Genomic DNA, 22,915 nt, shown 5'->3' on the forward strand with positions numbered 1-22,915 from the left:
GCCAAAATTAAACATATAGGAGTGAAAAAAAAAATTCTATTTCAAAATGTTACAGTGCTAAAGGATGTTTTGCTATCCAGTGAACTAAGGATATTCTTCCCATCATCCAGACTATAGCTGAAATAAATTACCTTAAAAAAACCCAGCCGCCACCACCACAAGCCACCCAAACCGAACCAGAAAACCAACCAACACACACCCACACATAAATTTTGACAATATATTTTTTTTTTCCTGGAGAAAGTATGTTTTGAAATGCTTTGATTAACTCCAGCTGAAAATATTTTTCTTCCCCTAAGTCTAGTGCCCTGTTTTACAGAGAATCATTGCTCCTTTGGCTTAGCTGTCTTCAGAGACAGATTAGTCAGAAGTACTGAAAGGAAAACAAAACATTTACATCCAACTCTGCAAGCTGTGAAGACTTACAGGTGGTCAGATATTCAAACCTCTTACAGATAAATTTTAGTCCCTGAAAAATCAGGCCTGAGTTCTGGAAAAGTCACCATGAGCTGCAGCTCTCAAACTTATCGCAGACCCCCACTTTGGAGGTGTGCATCTGGGAGTTTCTAAACAGAGGAGGAAGAAGAACAGTAAAGCAGTACGTCATCGTGGAGTTATGGGAACACACATTTTACTTATCAAACCCTGCTGATTATCAGGAAGGGTGGACAGAGATTGAGCCTACACACTGTTCATTAAGCATCAAAAAATCAAGTTTAATAAATAAAGAGATTGGGGGGGGGAGGAGGGAGGGAAGGCCACAACTGAGTGCTTAAAATTCCAACATGTTTTAATAAATCAACTAATGTTCACTACACAGGAGCCACCTGGACACTTCAGCCACATCTATGATGTTTGTGTGCTTGCCCTGACAAATTTTTCATGATCTTAGCTCCCAGAGCCTACAGCCCTAAGAGATCTTGGAAGCCTAGAGCCTTGCCTCCCAGGGTGCTAAATCTATCAGGCTGGTTTCTGACAGAATTACATAGGTAGTAACCTCGGTCAGGACTAACCTCAGGAAGAAATGAGCATCCAGCACGGAGCGCACGCCTCGGCAGCGGCAGCTTACGCAAACGCCGACGGCGTCATTCCGAGAAGCTGCAAAATCCACAAACGAGGACTAAAGGAATTTGAAAAGAAAGAGGTTTGTCAAGCATCATTGTTTTGGACTTCTTTTGACCTCGCTTAGCAGAGCCGTCCCACTGCTTACTGTTTCTAACCTTTGTTTCCAATATTTTCTGTGATAACTAGCTTTGCAGGCATTTGTTTTCTATCATCAAATCATTAAATGGTAATGCAATTGTTAAGTTTCATTTCCCCAGTTCTAAAACATTTTGCAGCCTGTAACTGTTCCCAGTTCATTAACTGACTGACCTCAGCATTAACACCCCCTCTGCTGGGGTTGCCTTGGAAACAAAGCTTCCTGTGCGTAATCCAAGCTTATCTAGCTCTTTATCCTACATGTGACCCTTAATTACTTGCTAAATTAGAATGGTTTTCTGAAAATCACAAGAGGAGGTTAATATGTTCTTCCAGAGCTGGTCAAGCTAAGATGACACTAAATTCACAGGGAATTCAAATTACATGATCCCTGAAGGCGTCTCTTTCAGAAGGCAGATGAACTTTCCCAACGGGAGGCAGTATGCCATGATAATGCTCCTGTCACTCACTTTCCTTGCCCTGCTTGTCCAGCTACAGCTTAATCCAGTATGAGCAACACAGTAAGTAAATATCAGGTTGATTAATTATGGTGTGAGATTCAGTAACCACTTGTCTTCTGTAATTAACATTCTAATTGAAATTAAGTAATACTCTTCACCCACAGATTTCAGGACCAGGAGGAGGAACGTGAGAGAATCCTCAAAGCTGCACCAGAGAAATTAAGAAAACAGTAACAGGGGTCAAAATATTTGTTGTCTCTTTAAAATTGCGGTACCTTTCCAGTCAAAATTACTTTATTACTTCCCAATTTCTTGGGAGTAGAGATGAAATGGGGCTGATTTATCAAAACAGGGTTACAATTTCAGAAAACAGACTTTTCTTTCAGCAATCTGATAAGCCACGAAAGCGATGCTTCTCCCTGGGAGAGACCAAAATGGGATGAACACAGTTTACCCCTGCTCGCTCTCTGCTGCCTCTGCCTTAGTCCAAACTCCAGCTCCAGGGGGAACTCTCCCAGGGAAGGCACTCTGGTGTTACGTACACAGTTGACAGGGCACACATCTATCCTGACAGACCCCAACGCTGAGTTGTTCAAAAGCAACACCCACAAGTTGCTTGCATGGGCTCTATTTTCTGTTTGCACAACACAAGGTAAACTCTGCACTGGTTTTATATCATTACCCAGTCTCTAATGGCTCTTTACTGCCTCACACCTGGGGCACCGTTATTTCTCTGGACATAAACAGTCTACAGATGTCAGTACTTTACCGTTTACCTCTCAACTTGCTCTGGAGCTCTCTGCTCTGAAGACAGTACTTTACTTCTTTCAAGGTAGCCTGTGTTAACCTTCAGCCTCTCCAGGAAATCTCATCGGTCCTGCAGTTAAGAACCTATCAGAGAAGGACCCTTAAGTTCCATGTGACAATAACAGAAATATGCCCGTGGCACAAACGCTGCCTGTGCTCTCTCTCGGCACCTATCTTTGTGGCTCCTCTTCACGGTGTGTTTGGTGTCAGGTCAGCTGCTTACCACATTTGCCTTACAGAAATAACCCTTCTCGTGCAGGTCTCCAGGGAACAGCACTCTGTGGCAGTTAGCTGGTGGAATGCCTCAGTTCCACGAGGCTCACTGGAACAACAGGATTTAATGGTTCTTTTCCATCTGACAGACATACTTCCCCTCCATGGAGCAGGAGCATGCTTGGGGCCTTACACATCCATTTTCCCTACACAGATGTCACAGGAAAGCAGAAAGGCAGCTTGAGGTTGGTAAAAACAGCACTCCTGGAACATTGTCCTTAGTGGTAAGAACCCCTAGGTTCTGTGTTCTGGAGATGTCAGCATCTCTATCACTACCGATGTAACATTTTCACTAGAAGTCTAAAGCCTGGTTTAGCAATGATTTGTTTCCCCTAACCGGTCACAGTTACTTTTCAACCATTCACTACACAAATTTAAGCACGACCAATGCAAAAGCCACAGACGGTTTCAGCATCTCCTGCCTCCTGCTGTGACAGAAGAAATAATTTGTGTCTGTGTACAAATGCTTGCTTTCATGGACATACTTCTATAAAACTTGGATCAATCATTAAGATTAGCCAGATAAGCACAACTTACCAGTTGTACTGCAGATTTCTCTTGGTGTAAGACATATTTGTATTTTACACATTAACTGCAGATACAGTCACCTGCATTTCTACTTAGAATTTCTACCTTCAGCCAAGGTACCTCAGAAGTTTGTCATCATGATAAACAATGGCTCACCCAACACCTTTTAGGTCTTTCCTTTGCCCGCTTTCAGTGTGGTCTCATTAGCATGTCCAAATGCTCACAAGACTGGAAGCTGAAGTATGGTTTCATAGGTACTGAGTATCTATCTGTTGGATCTTGGATTTCCCTGACAAGGCCTCTGGAAAATACAATGGAATTTTCCTAAAAACAACTACAGTAAAACAATGGCCTGGGAGGACCCAAGACAGGTAAGGTGCATAGAGAATTTATCACCCCATCAACAGGTTTCCACCCAAGAAAACATCCTATGAAGATGCATTCCAGATGTGAGTGATTAATAAGCCTTAAGCATGTCCACATGCTCTTGGGTGTTTCTGCAAAGCTTTCAGCAGATACAGTTTTGCTTTTCTGAGTGAGCATTTATCCACTGGTAACCGGACTGAGGGAGTCCAGTATCTTCTTTAAGAGAGAAAGCTGTTGGTCCCTGCTAATCCAAGCACATTTCAGGCCAGCAAGCCGTTTTTCTGCTCTCTTTGCTGGGCCATCATTTCCCTGTTACTGTATTTCAATTGAAGCTACTTTTCAGGCTAGAATTCAAGAAAGTTCTTACAAATGGGAAAAATGTTTTATCTCCTATAGCGACCTTACGTAGCTGAACAAGCAGATGGGATAGGGCTCTGTGCTGTTCTCTCTCTATCTCTCGACACACATCATTTTATCCTCTTAAAGTAACCTCAGCATACTGTGTTGCTCCAGTGATCTAGAATTTTACCAGAAAAACTACTTTCTGGATTTTTAAAGAACAGAAAGACAGCAGTTTTGGGTGTCCAGCTGGGTAGCTGCAAAGAACTTCTTACATATTTGGATGGAAGACACTACACAAAACAAAACATCAAGTACTTCTCTATTAACAAGCACTAACTTATCAAGAATACTCAAGAAATGTCTGAAATGTATCTCAGTCTCATCCGATAAATGCATTTGCTCTGTGCGCTAAAGGGAACGCATCCTTCCCGGTGCACGTTTAAGTGCCGGGTGCTGCACTTCAGCCACAACAACCCCATGCAGCGCTACAGGCTGGGGTCACAGTGGCTGGAGAGACAGAAAGGGACCTGGGGATACTGATTGACAGCTGGCTGAACATGAGCCAGCAGTTTGCCCAGGTGGCTAAGAAGGCAAATGGCATCCTGGCCTCTACCAGGCACAGTGCGGCCAGCAGGAGCAGGGAGGTCATTCTGCCCCTGTGCTCAGCACTGGTTAGGCCACACCTTCAATCCTGTGTCCAGTTCTGGGCCCCTCAATTTAAGAAGGACATTGAGACTCTTGAACGTGTACAAAGAAGAGCAATGAGGCTGGGGAGGGGCCTCAAGCACGAGCCCTGTGAGGAGAGGCTGAGGGAGCTGGGGGTGTTTAGCCTGGAGGAGGCTCAGGCGAGACCTTATTGCTGTCTACAACTCCCTGAAGGGAGGTTGTAGCCAGGAGGGGGTAGGTCTCTTCTCCCAGGCAGCCAGCACCAGAACATGAGGACACAGTCTCAAGCTGCACCAGGGAAAGTTTAGGCTCCAGGTGAGGAGGAAGTTCTTCACCAAGAGAGTTGTTGGCCATTAGAATGTGCTGCCCTGGAGGTGTTCAAGAGGGGACCGGACGTGGCACCAAGGTTTAGTAGTCATGTGGTCTTGGGTAACAGGTCAGACTTGGTGATCTTTGAGGTCTTTTCCAACCTTATTGATTCTATGATGTGTAAGGTTTTACTTTCATCTATGATGAAGTAGGTGTGTGTCATTTTGAAAAAAATACCTCAATCTCTCCTGAACGAGTCCAAGATCATCCTCCTCCTCCTCTTCAGCAGCTTCTGAAGCTACTTACTGCCTCTTAAATTCCTCCTACTCACAGATTAGTTAAGAGCAAAAGGAGGGATGTCAGCAACAAGCTGATATGAAGAGTAGCACAAAACACAAGGGTGGAAAGAAACTTTAAAAAAACACTCCTACTCATCTTTCATGAAGCCACTACCTTCATCTGTAGTGAGGCTGTAAGAGCAACAGACAGCATTACAGAACAAGAGAGACAGCTCTGACTGGTGGTTCAGCCACCAACCCCACGGGGGCACACGCCGGTCAGGTGCGCCCGTCCCTCCACCACAACAAAGGCAACACCTGCCTGGCTCCGCAGCGCTGCGTACTGACAGACATCCATCCGTATTTCTCACCTTTATAAACCTGACCCTCCCTGAAGCAGCGTCCGGAGCACTAACCAGCTGCTCGCACGCTCGAGGGCGTACCAAGGGCTTGCTTTGCACACCTGACGTGATCTCCCGTGCCGAGGAGCTGCACTGCTTGTTTGTCAAGCCTCCCGACTATCCTAGAAAGGAACAGACAAAGCCTGGGTAAGCAGGATCTCTGCTAAGAAAGTAATATTGAGGGGAAAGAGCTGATCGTTGCCCCTCTGATACGCTGCAGGCTGTTAAGGGCACACACCCTTGCCACAGGCTGCGGGACACGGGGAACGCCGGAGCTCCGCCGCTCCTAGAGCAGCAGGCTGCCGGCCCGCAGGCCATTCCTACAGCCGCTCGCACCACCACGGCCATGCGGAGTCGGCCGGACACACTTGAGGGAACGGCGGCTCGCCGGCACCCAGGGCTGCTCAGAACCCTGCCAGGCGCCGCGTGTCGGGCTCCTCCAGGACCCATCCGTTCTCACGGATGAGCCGTACCGGGGAACCCCGCCTCGCGCGCCGCAGCCGGCGAGAGAGCTGAGGCCGCTCCCGAGAGCGGCAGCGGAACCACACCAAAGCTCGCCACGGCTCTGAACGCTCCGCCCAGACGCGGCGCACTCCCAGCGGCCTCGGAAGAGCCCTGGCCAGCGCCGCCCTCCCCGGCCGGCCCCGCCGCCGCGCCCTTTGCCCGGCCAATCGCGCGGCGCCCTGTTGGCGGCACCCGGCGGCCCGCAGCACGGGCCAAGATGGCGGCGCGCGCGCAGGGGGGCGGCCTGGCGGCGTCCTTCCTCGCTGCTGCCCTGCTCGCCTTCGGCCACCTGCAGAGCGCCCTCGGGCAGGCGGCGGCAGACGCGGCGGCAGCTCTGCCGCACCGTCGCTTTGAGTACAAATACAGCTTTAAGGGACCACACCTGGTGCAGGCGGACGGGACGGTGCCGTTCTGGGTTCATACGGGCAGTAAGTGCCGGGCGCGGGGCGGCGAAGTGCGAGCGGGGCCGCGCCGGCAGCTGCGGGGAGCTCCGAAACGGGCTCGTTCTTCTCGTTACTTTAGGAGGTGACACGGGAAAGAGCCACCCCAGGCCGTGCCCGGGGGCTGAGGGACGCGGTGGAGACAGAATCATCGAATCGTTTCTGTGATTCTGTCGTGGCCTGTGGAGTCCAGCTCTCAGCTACCACCGCCGTGGCCACTGCGCCGCCTCCCCCACTGCCCTGTCCACGCGGTTTCCGAACGCCGCCAGGGACGGCGACTCCACCGTCTCCCTGGGCTGCCTGTTGCAATGCCCGAGCGCTATTTCAGTAAAGAATTTTTGCCTAATATCAAATCTAAACCCCCCCGGCTCAACTTGAGACCGTGGGGATGGGGTGCGGCAGGACCTGTCAGCCTCGGTGGGGTTCCGGGGGGCTGCCAAGGCACCGGGTGCCAGATGCAGGCACTCCTGCAGCTGCCGAAAGGGAGGAGAGCCGGACTCGGCGCCACCGGCTCTCCCCATCGTCTCCCTCGGCAGAGCTGAGCTGCGGGCAGAGACAGATCGAGCCTGCAGCCAGCGCCGTGGGTACCCGCCGCGCCCGCGGGCCCCTTCTTGCGGATTTCCACGTTGTCCCAGAGGGACAGAGGAGACACCGTGGTAGCGGTTACAACGCCAGCAAATACTCGCCCAGTTTCTTTGGCATGAGGTGGGAAGTTACTCAGCTGGTGCTGTGGCTGCTCCATTGCTAAGGGTGACGATACCTCGTGAAGTGATGATGTGTCACTGCGAGTCAACAGGAAAGTCGGCCTCTCGCCTGTGTGCTGGACCCGAGACAGGCTGCTGATGCTTCTGTGCGCTACGAAGCCTGTTGGAATCCATACATTAAAAGCTTGAGACAGGCAGTCTGCCCTGGCAAACACAATCTTATTGCCACAGTTTATGCAATTTGTGTCCTCTGCAGTATGGGTTAAGGATCGGGTGGTGCTCAGACACCCGGTCTTCCATACAGTCCCCTTCTAAAACATAATGATTTTTACTGTGCATAAGGTGCTGTCGTGCCCTGAGCCTCTCTGCAGTAGCTTCTGTGCATTGTTTGGCTTCTTAACAGGCTGCAGTTTATGTTCACTCACAAGTACTAATTCTTTCCGTATTTGATGTTATGCTACAGGTGGCACAAAGGAAACTGTCTTTAGATGAGCTTTTTCCCCCTGCTTTTTAAAGCAGATAATCACAAAAATAAATGTTACTTAATACAAATTAATTTATCTCTAAACGCTAGCCTGTTCTTTCAAACTATTAAACAGAGAATTAGAACATCCTTCTAAAATGCAGAACAGAAATCTGTTTCATGGAAAGTCATGGGACAGAGCAGAAAGGTTAACCTTATTTATGGGTTGGACTTTTTAAAAAGATTTATTTAACGCTTACCTTAACAGCAAGGCCGGTATTCTGTTAAGCTGTACATTTTGGTCACAATTAAATCACAATTGGTCACAATTAAATCACAATTGGTCACAATTAAATCTTCCATAAAGCAGTACTGAGGTTCTTGAAAGTAAAGACTGGGGGGACTGAAAGGGGGGCAGGGGGGGAAATGTTGGGTTCCACACACCTTCCACCCAAGTGCTTGAATGCTCCACTGAAGTTATTTTGAAAGCTCTTCCCTAGTTGAGGCAACCAGAAAGTTCTGCGAGTTTAGGAGACCTGTTAATTGACTGGTTCAGCACTCCCAGTACTTTCATATACTCACTTGGTTCCTTCCCTTTCTAGATGCCATACCCAGCGCAGACCAGATTCGTTTAACGACATCTTTGAAAAGCCAAAGAGGGTCAGTGTGGACAAAAACCAAGGCAACATTTGAGTACTGGGAAGTGGAAGTGACCTTTCGAGTTACCGGAAGAGGCCGCATTGGAGCTGATGGATTGGTATCCAGAATTTGATCTAACTGGAAAATAGATACGCTGTAAAAAGCGACTTCTGGCTCACAGCTCTTGTTTTCTGTAACAGGCAATCTGGTTTACAGAAGAGCAAGGCTTGGAAGGTCCTGTCTTTGGGGCAGCTGATAAATGGAATGGTGTTGGAATTTTCCTTGATTCTTTTGACAATGATGGAAAGGTTAGTCAGAAGCAAAATCTTCTAGCAAAGATTCTGGAGGAATTTCCCACCTGTTTCATGAACATACCTTTGCAGAAAAAGCTTCAGAGATGAAGCATAGCAAATAATTGGTCTTTTCTCTATGAACACTGAGGGACAATACCCTGTATATGTGTACAAGCTGAAACCTGGAACATTCACGTACAATTTGAAATGTTGATGTATCTAAGGGTGTGTGCTTTGGAAGAGGTATATTCATCTATGTTTAGCTCATATCTGGGCTAAACAACGGCAGTTCTTCTAGCACCCAGTGACCCTTCCCCAGCAGAGAAGAGGGATGAGGAAAAGGAGAAAAGACCCACAGGCTGAAATAAAAACAGCTTAAACGAAATAGCCAAATTAGTGTCAGTACAAGGTACATATCATTATGCTCACCCCAGAAAAAGCACAGCCGTCACAACATTCAGGAAAGCAGTCCTCAGTAGCAGGAAAGGAGTGAGGAGGAGCTCCAGCAGAAGCCTGTCCTCCTTGCCAGCTCCCTCTTTCATACTGAGCCTGATATTCATGGTATGCAGCACACCTGTGGCCCACTCAGGTCAGCTGTCCTGGCTGCCTCAGCTGCTGATGGCCCATAGCCCACAGCTGGCCTGTGATTGTGTCCCAGCAAAACCAGGACAGTACTGTGTCAAAATAATGACAGTGCGGAAACACAAATTTCTGAGTCTTCAGAGATGGTCTTTTTCTTGGAACAGACCTGCCTTGAGTAGTTCAGCAGCAAAAATTCTGTGGCCGATGCAGGTCACAGTTGCCCTTTTGAAGCATTCATGAGTGCAGCTCAGGTCTAATTACCTCAGAGCATAGCATAGACAAAGGTGTTCAATACTCACGGTTGATGGGCAGTCCATTTTCTGCTGGGGGTCATGTCTGGATGCAAGCACATACAACCACTTGAAAGGCAGTGAAGAATCACTTTTAACATCAGCATCACAAGCAGGGTGTATTTAGTTGACAGTACTAGATGAACTCTTCTTCTGGATGATACCTTACTAGCCTGAGGACATAGCCCCACAGTCTGTTATGAAGAAATTTACTGCAGCCAACATCTGGGAGAAGACATCTGGAAATGAAGGCAGAAGGGAGATGAACTCCCAGATCTGGGAGTCTGTTCTGCCGGTAGCATTTTAGCTTGTTCTTCTCCTCTAGCAGTGTGAATAACTAGAGAAGTGTTCAACAGGCTTTGTTTAGACTCTGACGTAGCTCCTGAGGTTCTTCTAATGACTGTACAAGGTCATATATGTGATCCTGAGGTACAGGTAGAATAAACACATCTGTGGTGTGTCTGTAGTGTAATGACTTCAGGTGCTTTATTGCAGAAAGGCTATAAGTGCTGTTACTTACACTTCACTCTGGATTAAACTATTCCATTTGTTTACTGTTTTTCCTAGAAAAACAATCCTGGAGTGATTGTCGTACGCAACAATGGAAAACTTCTGTACGACCATCAGAAGTAAGTGTATTTTCAGAGTTAGTGAGAAATATTTGCTTTTGAATTATGATTTGTTGCACTGTGAGAGACATTAGAAAGGTTTATTTCACATGAAACTTTAACGTTTCCTTTACATTTGAGTTTTCCTGTATGTCAAAACACTGCTTTGGCAGTAGCAGCACAGAAATCAAATATTTAAATGGCATGTGTCCCTTGGGATGTGCAAACTCAGATAAAGGAAGATACAGACTTCTTACCTCTTCATTGCTTATGAGTGTCTTCTACACAGCTTAATAACTGGCAGAAGTGACTAACTGAAGCCTAATTGCCTGTTACCAAAAGTAATTGAGATAGGTTTAATTTCTGATTGTCGATTGTCAGCAGCACAATTGACATCTTTTTGGGCACTCTGAAAAGAGAGGTGTCTAGCTCAGCTGACACAGTCCAGACTGTGAGTTATTTCCATCTCAGTTCACAAGTGCAGGAATATGTCTTAAAAGCAAACAGATCTCCCCAATACTGCATTCTGTCCATGTTGTGTCCCGCGTAACACGCCTTTGTCCTAGCTGATAAGTCGTAAGACCCATTTTTATGCAAGCTGTCTTCTTGTATAGTGATGGTTCCACACAAGCACTGGCATCCTGTCAGAGGGACTTCCGCAACAAGCCCTATCCTGTCCGAGTGAAGGTCACATACTACCAGAAAACACTGACTGTGAGTGCTCTGAAAGAATGTCATTGCTCTTGTTCCTCAGCTTTCTGAGTGTGACGTTGGGGACGCTGTTTGGAAACCCAAAGACCCCATACGGTTAATTCCAGTACTCTTGAAAATGTTGAGCTTAGTAGCAGAAGTTGGAAGGAGATGCATTATGTTCAAAGCTGGATAAGTTCCTTCAGCTACATTAGTGCAACTCTCTGGTTTCCTGAGCTGCTTTGGCAGGTGTTGCTGATTTCTTTTGTTGTGCCTTGGGAGTCAGTTGTGCTCATGTACTCGCAAGCGCTCAGAGCCCTCTATGGCTATTGACTTGGCTGCAGAAGTGTCCCAAAAGCCTGTATGGGTTCCTCGCTGCAGTAGTTTTAGGCTACACTCGCCTTCCAAGCAGCTCTTATTTGAGCAGTATTTCTCAAGCTGATCTGAGAGCTACATAGGCTTTTGAAGCTGAAGAGAAGAGGTTCTTGAAACATGACTGAAAAAACAAAGCTTGCTCTTTGACAGTAGGTGGAAATTCACTGCTTGAGCCATCCCACCTCCAAGAAGTAGCAGAGCTTGGAAGATTGGAGAAGATAGAGAACTGCAGGTGTAAGGAAGTCTTAAAGACTTCTGAAGTTCTATAATCAGATGACTCTGAATTGGCTTCTGATTTCTTCTGAGAAGAGGCTGTTCCTAGCTATTAACCATACAACTTTTGTAGTAAAAGTTTGTCTAAAAGTCAACATGTGTGCACCTAAAAGAGGGTGAACCTTGCACTGTGTTGTAATGGTAAAAGATCTTTGTTACTCTGGAGTGAAAATTCTGTGTCAGGCCCAGAGCTGCTCTTTTTGACTGTGACTGTATGTGGTAGCTTCTTTTGTCCCTCTCGGGGCGATAGAGGATCTGTCCAACCTCAAACCAGGACACTATAAACTGATAAAGCAATTAACACAAAGAGATTTGTGTGGTAAAAATTGTGTTTGTCCTTCAGGTATTAATTAACAACGGCTTTACTCCAGATAAAGAAGACTATGAGTTTTGTGCCAAAGTGGAAGATATGGCGTTGCCATCACAGGGATATTTCGGAATATCTGCGGCAACGGGGGGCCTTGCAGGTAGCAAATGTTAAAAACTCTGGCAAATGGTGTGGGGACTTGCAGGGATCATGAGTGAGGGGTTTTTACAGCTGATGTTGGCCCATTACACCAATTTTTGGCCATGTTGATGTGGTTAATCCACTCCCTTTCCCAAATTATGGATATGCTTAGGCCCTTTCCTGGCCAGAGCAGAAGGACTTTCACTTTGTCCTGACAAAGACGTGCAGTCTCATTCCTTGCTGCATAGAGTCTTGGGAGGATGCTGCTACCTGAATATCCTTTGCAAGTGCAGGGTTGATTTGGAAAGTACAAGGATTTGTAGCAGTTTCAATTAACAGGTGTTTTTAATGTGTTCAATACAGATGATCATGATGTCCTGTCTTTCCTCACCTTCCAGCTGACTGAGCCTGGGAAGGAAGCAGTAAGCATCTTCATGCATCATTTATAAAATATCTTATGGTGTGCGATTTATATGCAGCACTAGGTTATGGCATTTTGTCTTAAGTCATACTTGGCATTTCTGTTCCAGGACTGTGGCATGTAGCTGTGCTGTTACCTGTTCTAGAGAAACTAGGCTAATGCTATAATGGATTTTGACTAACATTTCCAAGACCAGAATTCTTAAAGCAACACTGCATCACCCAAAATCTTGATATTAAATCCAAACATGCAGAGGAAACAAACTAAAATGTACACTGTGTTGGGAAAGTAAACAAATAATCTGTTCTTGCTTTCGGCTTCCCACACATCTAGAGCAGTTCTGTACTAAACAGCATCTATGCTTGCGAGATTAGATTTCTTTTTAGTCGCAGAAGGTACACCTGTGACAGGAAAAACCTGTGGGTCTCCATAGGGACATCTGATTCCTCTCTTCAAAATACAGTAATGTGCTCAACTAGTTGTGTTATGTCTTCCAATCTGAAATCTAAACGGTCTTTCTGGAGAATAAGTTACATAGGAGTGGTGGAGAACATAAAAAATATCTCCTCCCCTCCTCCCCGGATAATGTTTTGAAGCCAACAACAGGTGCAGAAATTCCTCAACAAGATAAAGAGAAATACCAAGAAGAGTTTGAGCACTTTCAACAAGAACTGGATAAAAAGAAAGAAGAATTCAAAAAGGAACATCCTGATGTGCAAGGACAGCCAGGCAAGTTATTTCAGCAGTTTTTCAGTTGTCAGGGAAAACCTTTGCTTTCTGGGAGATTCAGAAGTAGGGCCCGATCTCACAGCGCTTCTGCCGATGCCACTTTATTTAAGAGTCTTTGATCTTTTCCTTATGAGGACTTCTCTGAAGTACAAAGTCTGCCTAGATTGTCTTTTTTTTTTTCTTTAGAACTGTTTATTTGAAAGCATAATGGAAGCCAGGCTCTTTCTTACTGTTGTGGATCGAATTGTTTGTATTTGAATGCACACATGTCAGGATGGTACTTCAGGCACCTAGGCCTGAAATTTCAGGTTGTCACCTTCTTCTGCACAGTGATCAGTTATGACTGTGTACAGGTCCTGCACCATTTTATCTTAATCTGTATTTTTTTAAATACTGTCCAGCCTTCCATTGGTAAGAAATAATAATCTTTTTGCCACAGTCTTTTGGAATTTCTGATGTTGTTGAGGCTGTGGAGAAACTCTCTCAGAGCATGCAGTCACTTGACTATTTCAAGCTACGTTTTCAAGCTTACTTATTCTAAAAAGTAGCTGTTAATGCCTGCATATCTCCTCTGACAGTTGGTAATACAATGCCAGCTTATGCAAAGGTAGCTGCCTCCTAGTAATGACAGCATCCTGTTTCCATTTCATGTGGCACATTAGCCAAGTATTGAAATAGGAACTCAAATACAGAGCCTGGGTTTGAATATGTGGGATACGTGTGAGTATCTCTGTGCAGTTGTTCTGATCCCACTCAGGTATTCCTTGCTATGGCAAGGGTGGTAAATAAACACCGAATAGATCAAATGATGGGGAACCAAGTACGTGCATGCGGAACCCTGGAAGGAAAAGGATACAGTGCAACTCAAAATAGAGGATTGCAGATGTACGCAAACAGCCTGTGCTTTTGCCCTGTCAGCGGATGACCCTTTCGAAACTGTCAGCGATCGTGAACTGAGGCAAATCTTGGAGGGGCAGAATCGAATCCATCTTGAAATCAAACAGCTGAACAGGCAACTGGACATGATCCTGGATGAGCAGCGGAAGTACGTCTCTGCGGTCACAGAGGAGATGGCAAAGAGAGGAGCTGGTGTTCTGGCTCAACAAGGACAGGCAAGTGAAACTGCATCATGATTGATGCCCCAGCTTGATTTGCTTTGTCCAAGACCATGCTGATCTTTTTCTCACCCCTACTCTCCACTGCCAGGTTTCCCAGCAAGGGTTTGAGACAGTTGTGAAAACTCAAGAAGAGGTCATTAGACAAGCAACTGAAATGAGGTAAATGCTTTCTAAACATTAAGGCTGTGTTTTGAATTTCATACTGTTTTCCAGCTTCTAAATCCTTTTATTATTTCAGGAGAAGAATATTTACAAACGTGAAATTTCTCCTCTGTGTCAGTTCCTTAGTGATGAAATTAAAATGACTCTGCATGTAATAAAAGTTTTTGAGAATTATTGATTATTCTTCCAATGACTCCTTTCTGGGTTTTGCTAAAGTAGTTTGGTTCTTTCGTCAGTACAGACATATGCTATCTGCGGGGCTTTTCCCTTATGTTGCTATGATCATCTAAAGCTCATCCATTGATTACTCCTCCGTAGTGTTAATTATTTTTTTTATATCACAAAAAGTATTCCCATTTATGTCAAGTCTCTCAGAATTCCAGGCCTTGGTTGGTAGTTTTGTGTCTTTCTTTTTTCCTTTACTTTCCATTGTAGGTTAACTTTTTTTATCAATAGGAGTAGGGCTAGGCCTTACGAGAGCATTGCAGCTGAAACAAGGGCCATATGTGGAAAATACATAACATCCTCCCTTGGCCTGAACTTCTTAAAACAAGGGGAGAAACAGCACGGTTTCCTTTGGAAGCTACATCACTAAATTAGGTAAAAGTCTGACCTTGAAGGTGCTATGCTGCTGAAATAGATGTGAGAAAATAGGAATGTTTGTGTACTGCTTCAAAGATGCTCTACAATTTCTGTCTTCAGCAGCAACAGCTTTAAGTTGCTTTAACTCTTCATTTTTAGTACTTAAAACATTCCTTACCTTGGGCTTACGAGAAGGAGAAAAGGAATTCCTGCAGCTGAGGGTTTTTCCTGTGTTAGCTCAAGGGCAGCTCTGGTTATTTATCTAAGTAGGTCATTTTTTTGTGGAAGGAAGATTAGAGTGCTTCCATTTTTGCACTTGTTTTTCCCCAAAAGCTTCTTGCCAAATCCTTATACCTTGCAAGCAAATTAGATTTTCTTGTTAATATTGGCAGTCTGCCCTGTTAGTGGGTATGGGTTTGCATAACGTCATCTTAGTATTTTTCTTAGATTAAAGAAACTTTTTATTTATAGACAGACATGACCAGCCCGCTGTTGCGCCGCTGGTCATCCCGGCGGAGAAGGACTTACTGTCCAAAGCAATTTGCTTGTCAAGATTTGTGGATTTCTTAATCATCTGATTACAGAGGAATCCTGCATGTTCATACAAAAGAAACCATCCGCCTGGTATCGTTCGCGCAACAGCAAATGTAAATTCAATTTGATAGAGACCATGTCTACTTAAGGAGGTCGTTCTGCTTTTAACAAACAGCACATCAGCCTGGGGGAAGCTGGGTGTGCAGACCTCTGTTAACGACATAGAGATTGGTGGTATTAGGGAGGGAGCGGAACAAAACGGGTGTCACAGTTGTGCTCCAGTACTGAAAGCAGTGGGGCAAGATAAAGAGTGTGGTGCGTGTGCCCAATCGGGGTTACTATCAGCAGGTACCAGGCAGTGGCCATAATGGTGGTTGCATGTCTCTGCATTTAGGGAAAAACTACCAGTGAAAAATTTGCTTGTCTCATAGATGATTCAAAGCAGAGGAAAATACTAGTCAATCTTTAAATACAATACAAAAATACAGTCATTCCCGGCATACATGCTAACTTGAGTTGTGTCACAGGGAGTTCCAAAGCAGAAATGCACAATGAGAGAAAGCAACAGCTGCTTTGGTTAGTTCTGTTTGCAGTGGCTTCCAGAAACAAAGGACTGGGGTTTGGTAGCTCCTTGTGATAACTTTGCAGCAGTATGAACCACGTTATCGAGGTGAATACTGGGAGTTTTGCAGAAGTCCAGGGCTAACCCCACCTGGCCTAGAGTACGCTATGTTACCTGGAGCAACTGCAGACATTACTGTGGAAAGCACCTGATCTTCTAACACATGCTGGAAGCGGGACTGAGCTTTTACAAAGGTGACAGTGCAGGGTGAATTCTTGGATCTTTTTGTTACTGGAAGTGAAAACAGGTGGGTTTTTCTGGGTGGTGTGGGAAGCATGCAGAGTACTGGTTTGTGTTTCAAAGTGGTTTTTTTTAAGAGTAGCTGGTAGTCTTCAGCTTGAAGTATGTTGCTGATCCAGCATTTAGGAAGGGCTGTAATTACTGACTGCATCTCTTAAGGTGGTGGGTCTGCAACTTGGTATCATTGTGTAGATCAATTCGGTGCGTGGCTTTGACTTCGTATGGAGCTGCTTCAGGTAGTTTAAACATGCTGCATGGTTCTCCCAACAGCACAAAAGCTGCTGGGGCACTAGCAGATCTGTGCTTGCTCTTCAAGCTGCCAGAGACTTGTCACGGTGCCTTTGAACAGGATAGGCACAGTACTACTTTTCTTGTTAATCTGCTTGTGGGGGCTTTTTAGTTCTGTGCTGCACAGCTTCATCTTCGTGAAGACTACTTGTAAACATTAACGTTTCTACCCTTCACTTGAGGTTTTCTCAGTTTGTGTAACACACATACCATCCAACGTTGTTGCCAGGTTTCTAAATTAATAGTGTTCAAGCCAGGTTTTGTGGTTTGTTTTCCTGTGTAAAAGTTAAAATTGACAGTGCTCAAGGTCAAGCTGAATGGGGATTTGGGCAGCCTGATGTAGTGAAAGAAAGATGTCCTTGCCTGTGGCAGAGGTGTCAGACCAGGCAATCTTTGACGGTCCCTTCCAGTCCTAACCATTCTATGATACTATGATAAATTGCTAACCACTGTACAAAGAGGTCTGCACCTTGAAGGCATTGAAGTAAGCTCTCATCTGAACAAATGGTAAAGTTTTAAGTAAATTAAAAAGAAATCCAAAGACATACATTGTGATTGTTTATTCTGTTAATAATGAAGAGATTAACATTCACATGATAAATATTTTATCTGTAAAATAATCCTCTTTGCAACTGAAAAGTTGGGGGGAATTATATAAACATATTGATTAGAGATTAAGGGGTCTTTCTCTCATTGACTAATTTACCTCAAACAAAATTAGTTATAGAGCCTCAACTTTTTATGGATTTAATGTGATTTGTTGTAGAAGCAAAATGAATTGACATGAAGACAACGTTAAGCGTTGCAACAATGCATGCAGGAAATGAGTTTCTCGTATAGATGATAATCATGAAACAAGGATGTATCTAAATCTTTTCTTATCCCTAAAGCCGCCTCTTTATTTTTATTTCTTACATGACTGGATTTATTTATTTATTTTTCAACCAGCTTTTGGTTTTCTTCAAAGATTGCATTAAACTCTGCTTATCCTAAAGCCTTGGCAAGAGCCTCAGATAAAACTCTTGGTTTAGACTTCATCAGTCAGGCAAAGCAGATGTCTAGCCAGATCTTGTTTTCAATGTGCTCGTGGGAGGTGGTGCACTGCACAAATTCGAACTGAATACAGAATCAAGTTATTACTCAAAATAATTCTTTGATTAAGGAATTATTTTTTGATAGGTATTCTTGGAAGGTAGAAAAAGCATTTTCTGCCTTTTGGGGCAACTGTGCATTTCAGATTAATTTAAACAGACTAAAAACTGCTGTTCCCAGCTGAAAGATGTTTTGTCATTGTCTCATTTCAGAAATTCCATGGCTGATACTCTGAGGTTGATCAGTGGAGCTCAACATCCTGGCTCTGTTGCAGGAGCCTATGAAACAACTCAACACTTCAATGACATCAAAGAACACCTTCATGGAGTAAAAAGGGACATTGAGCACTTAGTACAACGAAATACGGTAATTTATGTGCTGGAAGTGTAACACTTCTTTATTTGGCTGTTAGTGAAAAGCTAGGATGAGCCAGCATGCAATTTATAGAGCAATTAATCCTTCATTAAGCTGCTTCACTAAAACTGCGCTGCCTTGACCTAACTGCATGATCTGTGTCTTGATGAGAAGTTTTCCACAAAGAGCATGATTTTTAGTCTAATTTCCTGTGGAAACAAGGTCAAGCAATTAGGTTTTCTGGGTGGGTTTTTGTGTGTTTGTCTCCCTGCTTTGCAGCTCCATACAGAGGAGATTCTCTATTACTTCTGCACAAAAGGGAGAGCTTTAATCATGAGAAGCTCAGGCAGCTACGCTTAAGGTCTGTAAGTGTGAAAGATGACCGCATTCACATTCAGGAGCACCTTAGTCTAGCCTAGGTAGCAGTTAAGCTGAATTAGCTTGTGGTCCCACCAAGGGTTCTTTATTTCAGGGTTGGTTTACCAAAGATTTATTCTTTTCCCTGTAACCCTCAAACAAACAGTCAGTTTATCTGAGAAACAAAGGCGAAAAAGGAAAGACAAAGAGTAAGGTTATGACATTTCCACCTTTTCCACTCCTGTAGTTGCAAAGACCTTGCTTTGTTTCTTGCATGTAACAGTCTTTCAATGGCAGGTCTTGTTTGCCTTGTTTTTTTCCTCAAACACTGCTTTTCTTGGGTTTTAGCCAGCTAATGAGAAACTGAAGTGTCCAGACTTGCCGCCGTTTCCATCATGCTTATCTACCGTGCACTTCTTCATATTTGTAGCAGTGCAGACAGTGTTGTTCATTGCTTATATCATGTATAGGTAAGTATGTATGCTCCGGGTTGAAGGCAACAGGGCAAATGATTTTAGAACTTCTGACTGGAAATGCATTTGCAATGGGATGATTATGTTAATCTTCTTTAAAACAAGACATCATTCAGAGCCCTTGGGTGGCCTCTAGTTCAACCTTCTGCTCAAAGCAGGGCCAACACTGAAATCAGACCAGGTTCCTCAGTATTTGGAGGCTGCTCAGGTCTTCAAAAGCTCTAGGAATGGAGAATTTACTGGCTACAGACCTCACTGGAAATGTTCAATCATAAAGTTTGTTTTATTCTTACCCCACCTCCACAGTATATCTGGTGGGAACCTGCCCAGTTGCGGTTTGACTATTGTGTCTGCTTTCTGTCATGAAACTGTCCCTGCCTCCTCACTTGAAGCCTTCTTTAGTCTGGGATGACAAGCCCAGTTCTCTCCCCCTCTGCCCTTGAGGCATACGCTTCAGCTCTTGACCACCATCCTTGCGGTCTTCTGCTGGACTCACTTCTTTTTGATGCCCTTGTAACTGTAGCAGCTGTGTGGTTGAGCCACAGTATCTGTATCCACTAAGAAAAGAAATATGTTTTAGCGCCAGAGGGAAAAGGAAAGCCCGTGTCATGTAAATTCTTGTGCTGCTTAGCTGCATGTGTTGCCTTTTGTGTGATGATCCTCAGGCCAATCAGATACTGAGAGGCTTCATTCAGATGTTCTTTTCAGTCTCTGGCTTCTGTCCAGAATGTTTTGTTTCCTTCTGTGTCTGATAGAAATTGGAGCTATAGTGACATTACCAGTGACTCTGTAAACAGAAAAATTCCTGTCCTGTTTCTGTGACACCATGTACATTTGCCTTCCCTAAGTCTCTGCTGACAAGGAATGCAACCTTCTAATCCCCAAATAAATACTGAATATTTAAAACAGTTAACTTGTTTTATACCATAAATACTTAATGAACTCTCCTCTGCTTTTTCTTTCAGAAGTCAACAAGAAGCAGCAGCCAAAAAGTTCTTTTGATGACCTGTACCTGTTGTGTGTACATGACAGCAGTATGTATGCACAGAAAATCCACATCCCTGTACACGAGGGAAACTTTAGTGTTTTATACAGTTCAAAATTGTTGAATTTTGTTAAACAAAATGAGTTCCCATTTAAACTGTTGAAAACAAACAAGCAACAGCAGAGAAAATGCTAGGTAGGGGAAGACTGCAGACCCTATCTAGGTCTATGTTTTCCTCCAGCTTTCTCCTAGATGCTGGACGGCAATTGCCACGTTGCTCTTTTGTTCAGATTTCAGATGAGAAAACTGAAACACCAGGCTTGGTGGTTGTCCATGAGAACTGCAGATGGGTGCTTTATGCAGAATGCTTTGCCACTACATGTCCTGACATACAGGTTTAAAAAAAAATAAAATTTAAAAGAGAATCGAATGCAACAAACAGACAAAAGATAATTTCGTGATTATTACTATTATATTTCATTATGTTTCTTCCCCAAACCCCAGACAAGTGTTCTTCTCTATTTTCTTTACCAGTTGGATGTAACAGCTTCAGACTTACAGTTAGTTCTAACTTGTCCTGAAATACAGATTTAAACACTTTGTAATCTGTGGCCACAAAGTCAGCCTTTAACAGTCTGACTGTCGCTGCCTGATGTGGAAAACAAACCACGGAGAACAGGCGAAGTCCTAGCTCCTTATTTTGGGTTTTGGTTTTAGGCTGTGAGGGAAACCATGGAGAAGAAACTTCCAAGTATACTGTGGGACTGATTTCATGTTGGTAGTTTCAAAACCCTAATTTAGTTTGGCGATTGGGGAACCTTGTCGGCAAAGATACCTTTGCTTTATACCTCTTCACATCTGATTTTATCGAGGATTTGTTTAGTGTTCACTGTTGTAAAGCTGTCCTGTCTTTCATCTATCAAGTACAGACGGTTTAAGTCTTGACAGGGCAAGTATTCTGAGCTACAGGTATTGATTGAGTGTCAACCCATTTTTTTCACAAGCTTTTGCTTCAGACACGTTTTCAAATCCCGCAGCTATTGCAGAACCAGTACGGTGCGTCAGTCCCTGCTTTCATCTCAAAAGCATAAGACCGAACGTGTGTTTTCGATACTGCTTATCAGGTGAACATGTACTTCAGGAAAGAAACAAAGCAGATAGCCCAAATTAGGAAGGTGAACTGAATTCATTTTGCCTTGTTTACATATCTGTGGTAACTTTGTCCTTGAGTTGTTTGCTTGTAGAGCTAGAATGGGCTGGGATGGCTTTTTAATAGTCTCTACAATGCACAAATACATCAGGATATTTCAGTTTTGATTAGCAACCTGTTTGAGTCTACAGAACCTATCTGGAATCTGGCATGCTACTACTACATTTCTGCAGTGTGCTCTCCGAGTGTAACATGCTGCCAAATTTGCTGTAATGCAGAACACTTCAGTATTGTGCCTGTCAGTTTGGAGAAATGATACATCTATGCAATGTAGTTTGTTACTTAATGTTCAAAAAGCGGATCTGTGCTGTACCCATAAAACAGCACCGCTTACAGACCTATTTACAAAGCTACAGTATGTGACACGCTGTAAGCGACAAAGCTTTATAAATTAATTACTACATTTGGGAAGATTTTGCTGTACTGCTGGGAGAAAGCTTCAAGCTAGTCTTGCTGGATAAATACGATAAATCAATGAAAAAAAGCTTCTTCTAAACAAGCCAGAATAGAACAGGAGTTCATCCATTCAGTTCCTGCAACACCAGCAAATATTTACAGGTGCCTTGAGTCTAAGGTATTAGAACCCTGACTCTTCTAGCTAAATTAATGTATTTTCTTAAATCATTCTGAACACATATAGTGTTGCTCCTCTCAGTTGCAAGCCTTCCTGCATCAGTCCAACACCTAAGCAGAACTCTTACACAGCAGGCTTTGCAAAACCCTTTCGAGAGCAAGGCTAGCAGTTGTATTTTGCTAAGTCAATGCATATCTCTGGCATAATGAGGAACAGCTCTCTAATAGCAGTTGGAAGCCTCTCTTTTTTGTTACTGTGAATTATCCAGCCCTAACTTTATTTTAAAGCTGGAGCAACCCATGCCTGTGTGTCTTTTGTTAGAAGAGAAGGCTGGGGGTGGTGTTTAGGGGACAATTACAATTGTCTCTTCCCGTGAAGCTCAGCTTGTGTGCTGATGCTGCTCCTAATTCTGACATCTTGCGTGCACAACTGGGAAACTTTGGTGTTAGAGACCAGAAGGTCTAAAGCATAACATCCAAAAAGTGGTAACTTTGCTTCATACTTCGTTTCACAGTCATCTCTCCTTGGAGCTTCCATAATTGCCTCATCACTCACTGGACCCAAGGAAAGCTCCCACTGGCCCAACTTTTGTCCTGTTTGTTGCTGAAGTAGTAGCAACAAATTTGGAATTGAAGAGTATTTGTCAGTCAGTGTAGGCTCCTGTTACGTGTGGCTGCTAGAAGTTTCTTTCAACACTGATCGTGCGTTTGATTCCTGCCGAGGAAAGTTTCAGGACTAGGAGGAGAAGACACCTTGGAGTCCAGTTTGACAATATGGGGAAGAACAGGCCTAATAATTGTATTTGAAGTGTGGATAAGTAGCAAATATTTGGCAGTGCCAAGAGAATCTCATTGTACTGGTCAGGGTCTGTTAAATAAAGTCCCACCCAAATCTTTCAACAGACAAACTCACAACATGGTTTGTAAATTCTTGTCTGAAGAAGATCTGGTATTTATCGATGCATCGATTGCTGTAACACTGAAGACTGCTGTTGGGGTTTTGTGATTCAAACAGCTGACATTTTCCTATGTTTCTGACTAATGTAAATTGACACTTGGAGTTCAGAGATAACCTTATTTGAATAAAGATGCATATTTTTAATAAGCTTTTTGTCTTTTAATTTGGTACATGCCTATGAAATCCAAGCATGCCTTATCCCTTTGTTGTTCAGAGAGCCTGAACACTGAGATCTGGGCTCAGTCCTGCCTGATCCTGGAGAGTTTACAGCAGTGGG

General features: G+C 44.1%; 1 protein-coding gene and 1 long non-coding RNA gene across 15 annotated transcripts in view; one reads left to right on the forward strand and one right to left on the reverse strand.

Moving 5' to 3' along the window:
• Nucleotides 1–9,304, reverse strand: part of LOC137457458 (uncharacterized) — a 28,628-nt gene extending 19,324 nt beyond the window's left edge. For 12 of the 14 annotated variants that reach the window (XR_010991272.1, XR_010991269.1, XR_010991273.1 and 9 more), the window contains exons 1-4: nt 9,104–9,304; nt 7,336–7,439; nt 2,438–5,753; nt 1,014–1,120 (exon numbers count right to left, since the gene is read on the reverse strand). This is a non-coding gene — a long non-coding RNA (uncharacterized lncRNA). Of the gene's footprint in view, nt 1–1,013; nt 1,121–1,220; nt 2,412–2,437; nt 5,754–5,869; nt 6,019–7,335; nt 7,440–9,103 lie in introns of those variants that run through there. The other 2 variants (XR_010991267.1, XR_010991268.1) reach the window with 2 other exon arrangements.
• On the forward strand, nt 6,330–22,785 carry LMAN1 (lectin, mannose binding 1). Its single transcript, XM_068169357.1, has 13 exons — nt 6,330–6,563; nt 8,345–8,499; nt 8,582–8,689; nt 10,114–10,175; nt 10,769–10,868; nt 11,836–11,959; nt 12,304–12,362; nt 12,958–13,090; nt 14,009–14,202; nt 14,297–14,367; nt 17,941–18,094; nt 18,788–18,909; nt 19,878–22,785. The coding sequence occupies exons 1-13, from the start codon at nt 6,353–6,355 to the stop codon at nt 19,912–19,914; spliced, it is 1,530 nt and encodes a 509-aa protein (XP_068025458.1). The 5' UTR covers nt 6,330–6,352; the 3' UTR covers nt 19,915–22,785.
• Nucleotides 22,786–22,915: the final 130 nt, after the last annotated feature.

Source organism: Melanerpes formicivorus, unplaced genomic scaffold (assembly GCF_026170545.1).
Source record: "Melanerpes formicivorus ecotype bairdi unplaced genomic scaffold, bMelFor1.0.p_v2 SCAF_179, whole genome shotgun sequence".
NCBI lineage: Eukaryota > Metazoa > Chordata > Aves > Piciformes > Picidae > Melanerpes > Melanerpes formicivorus.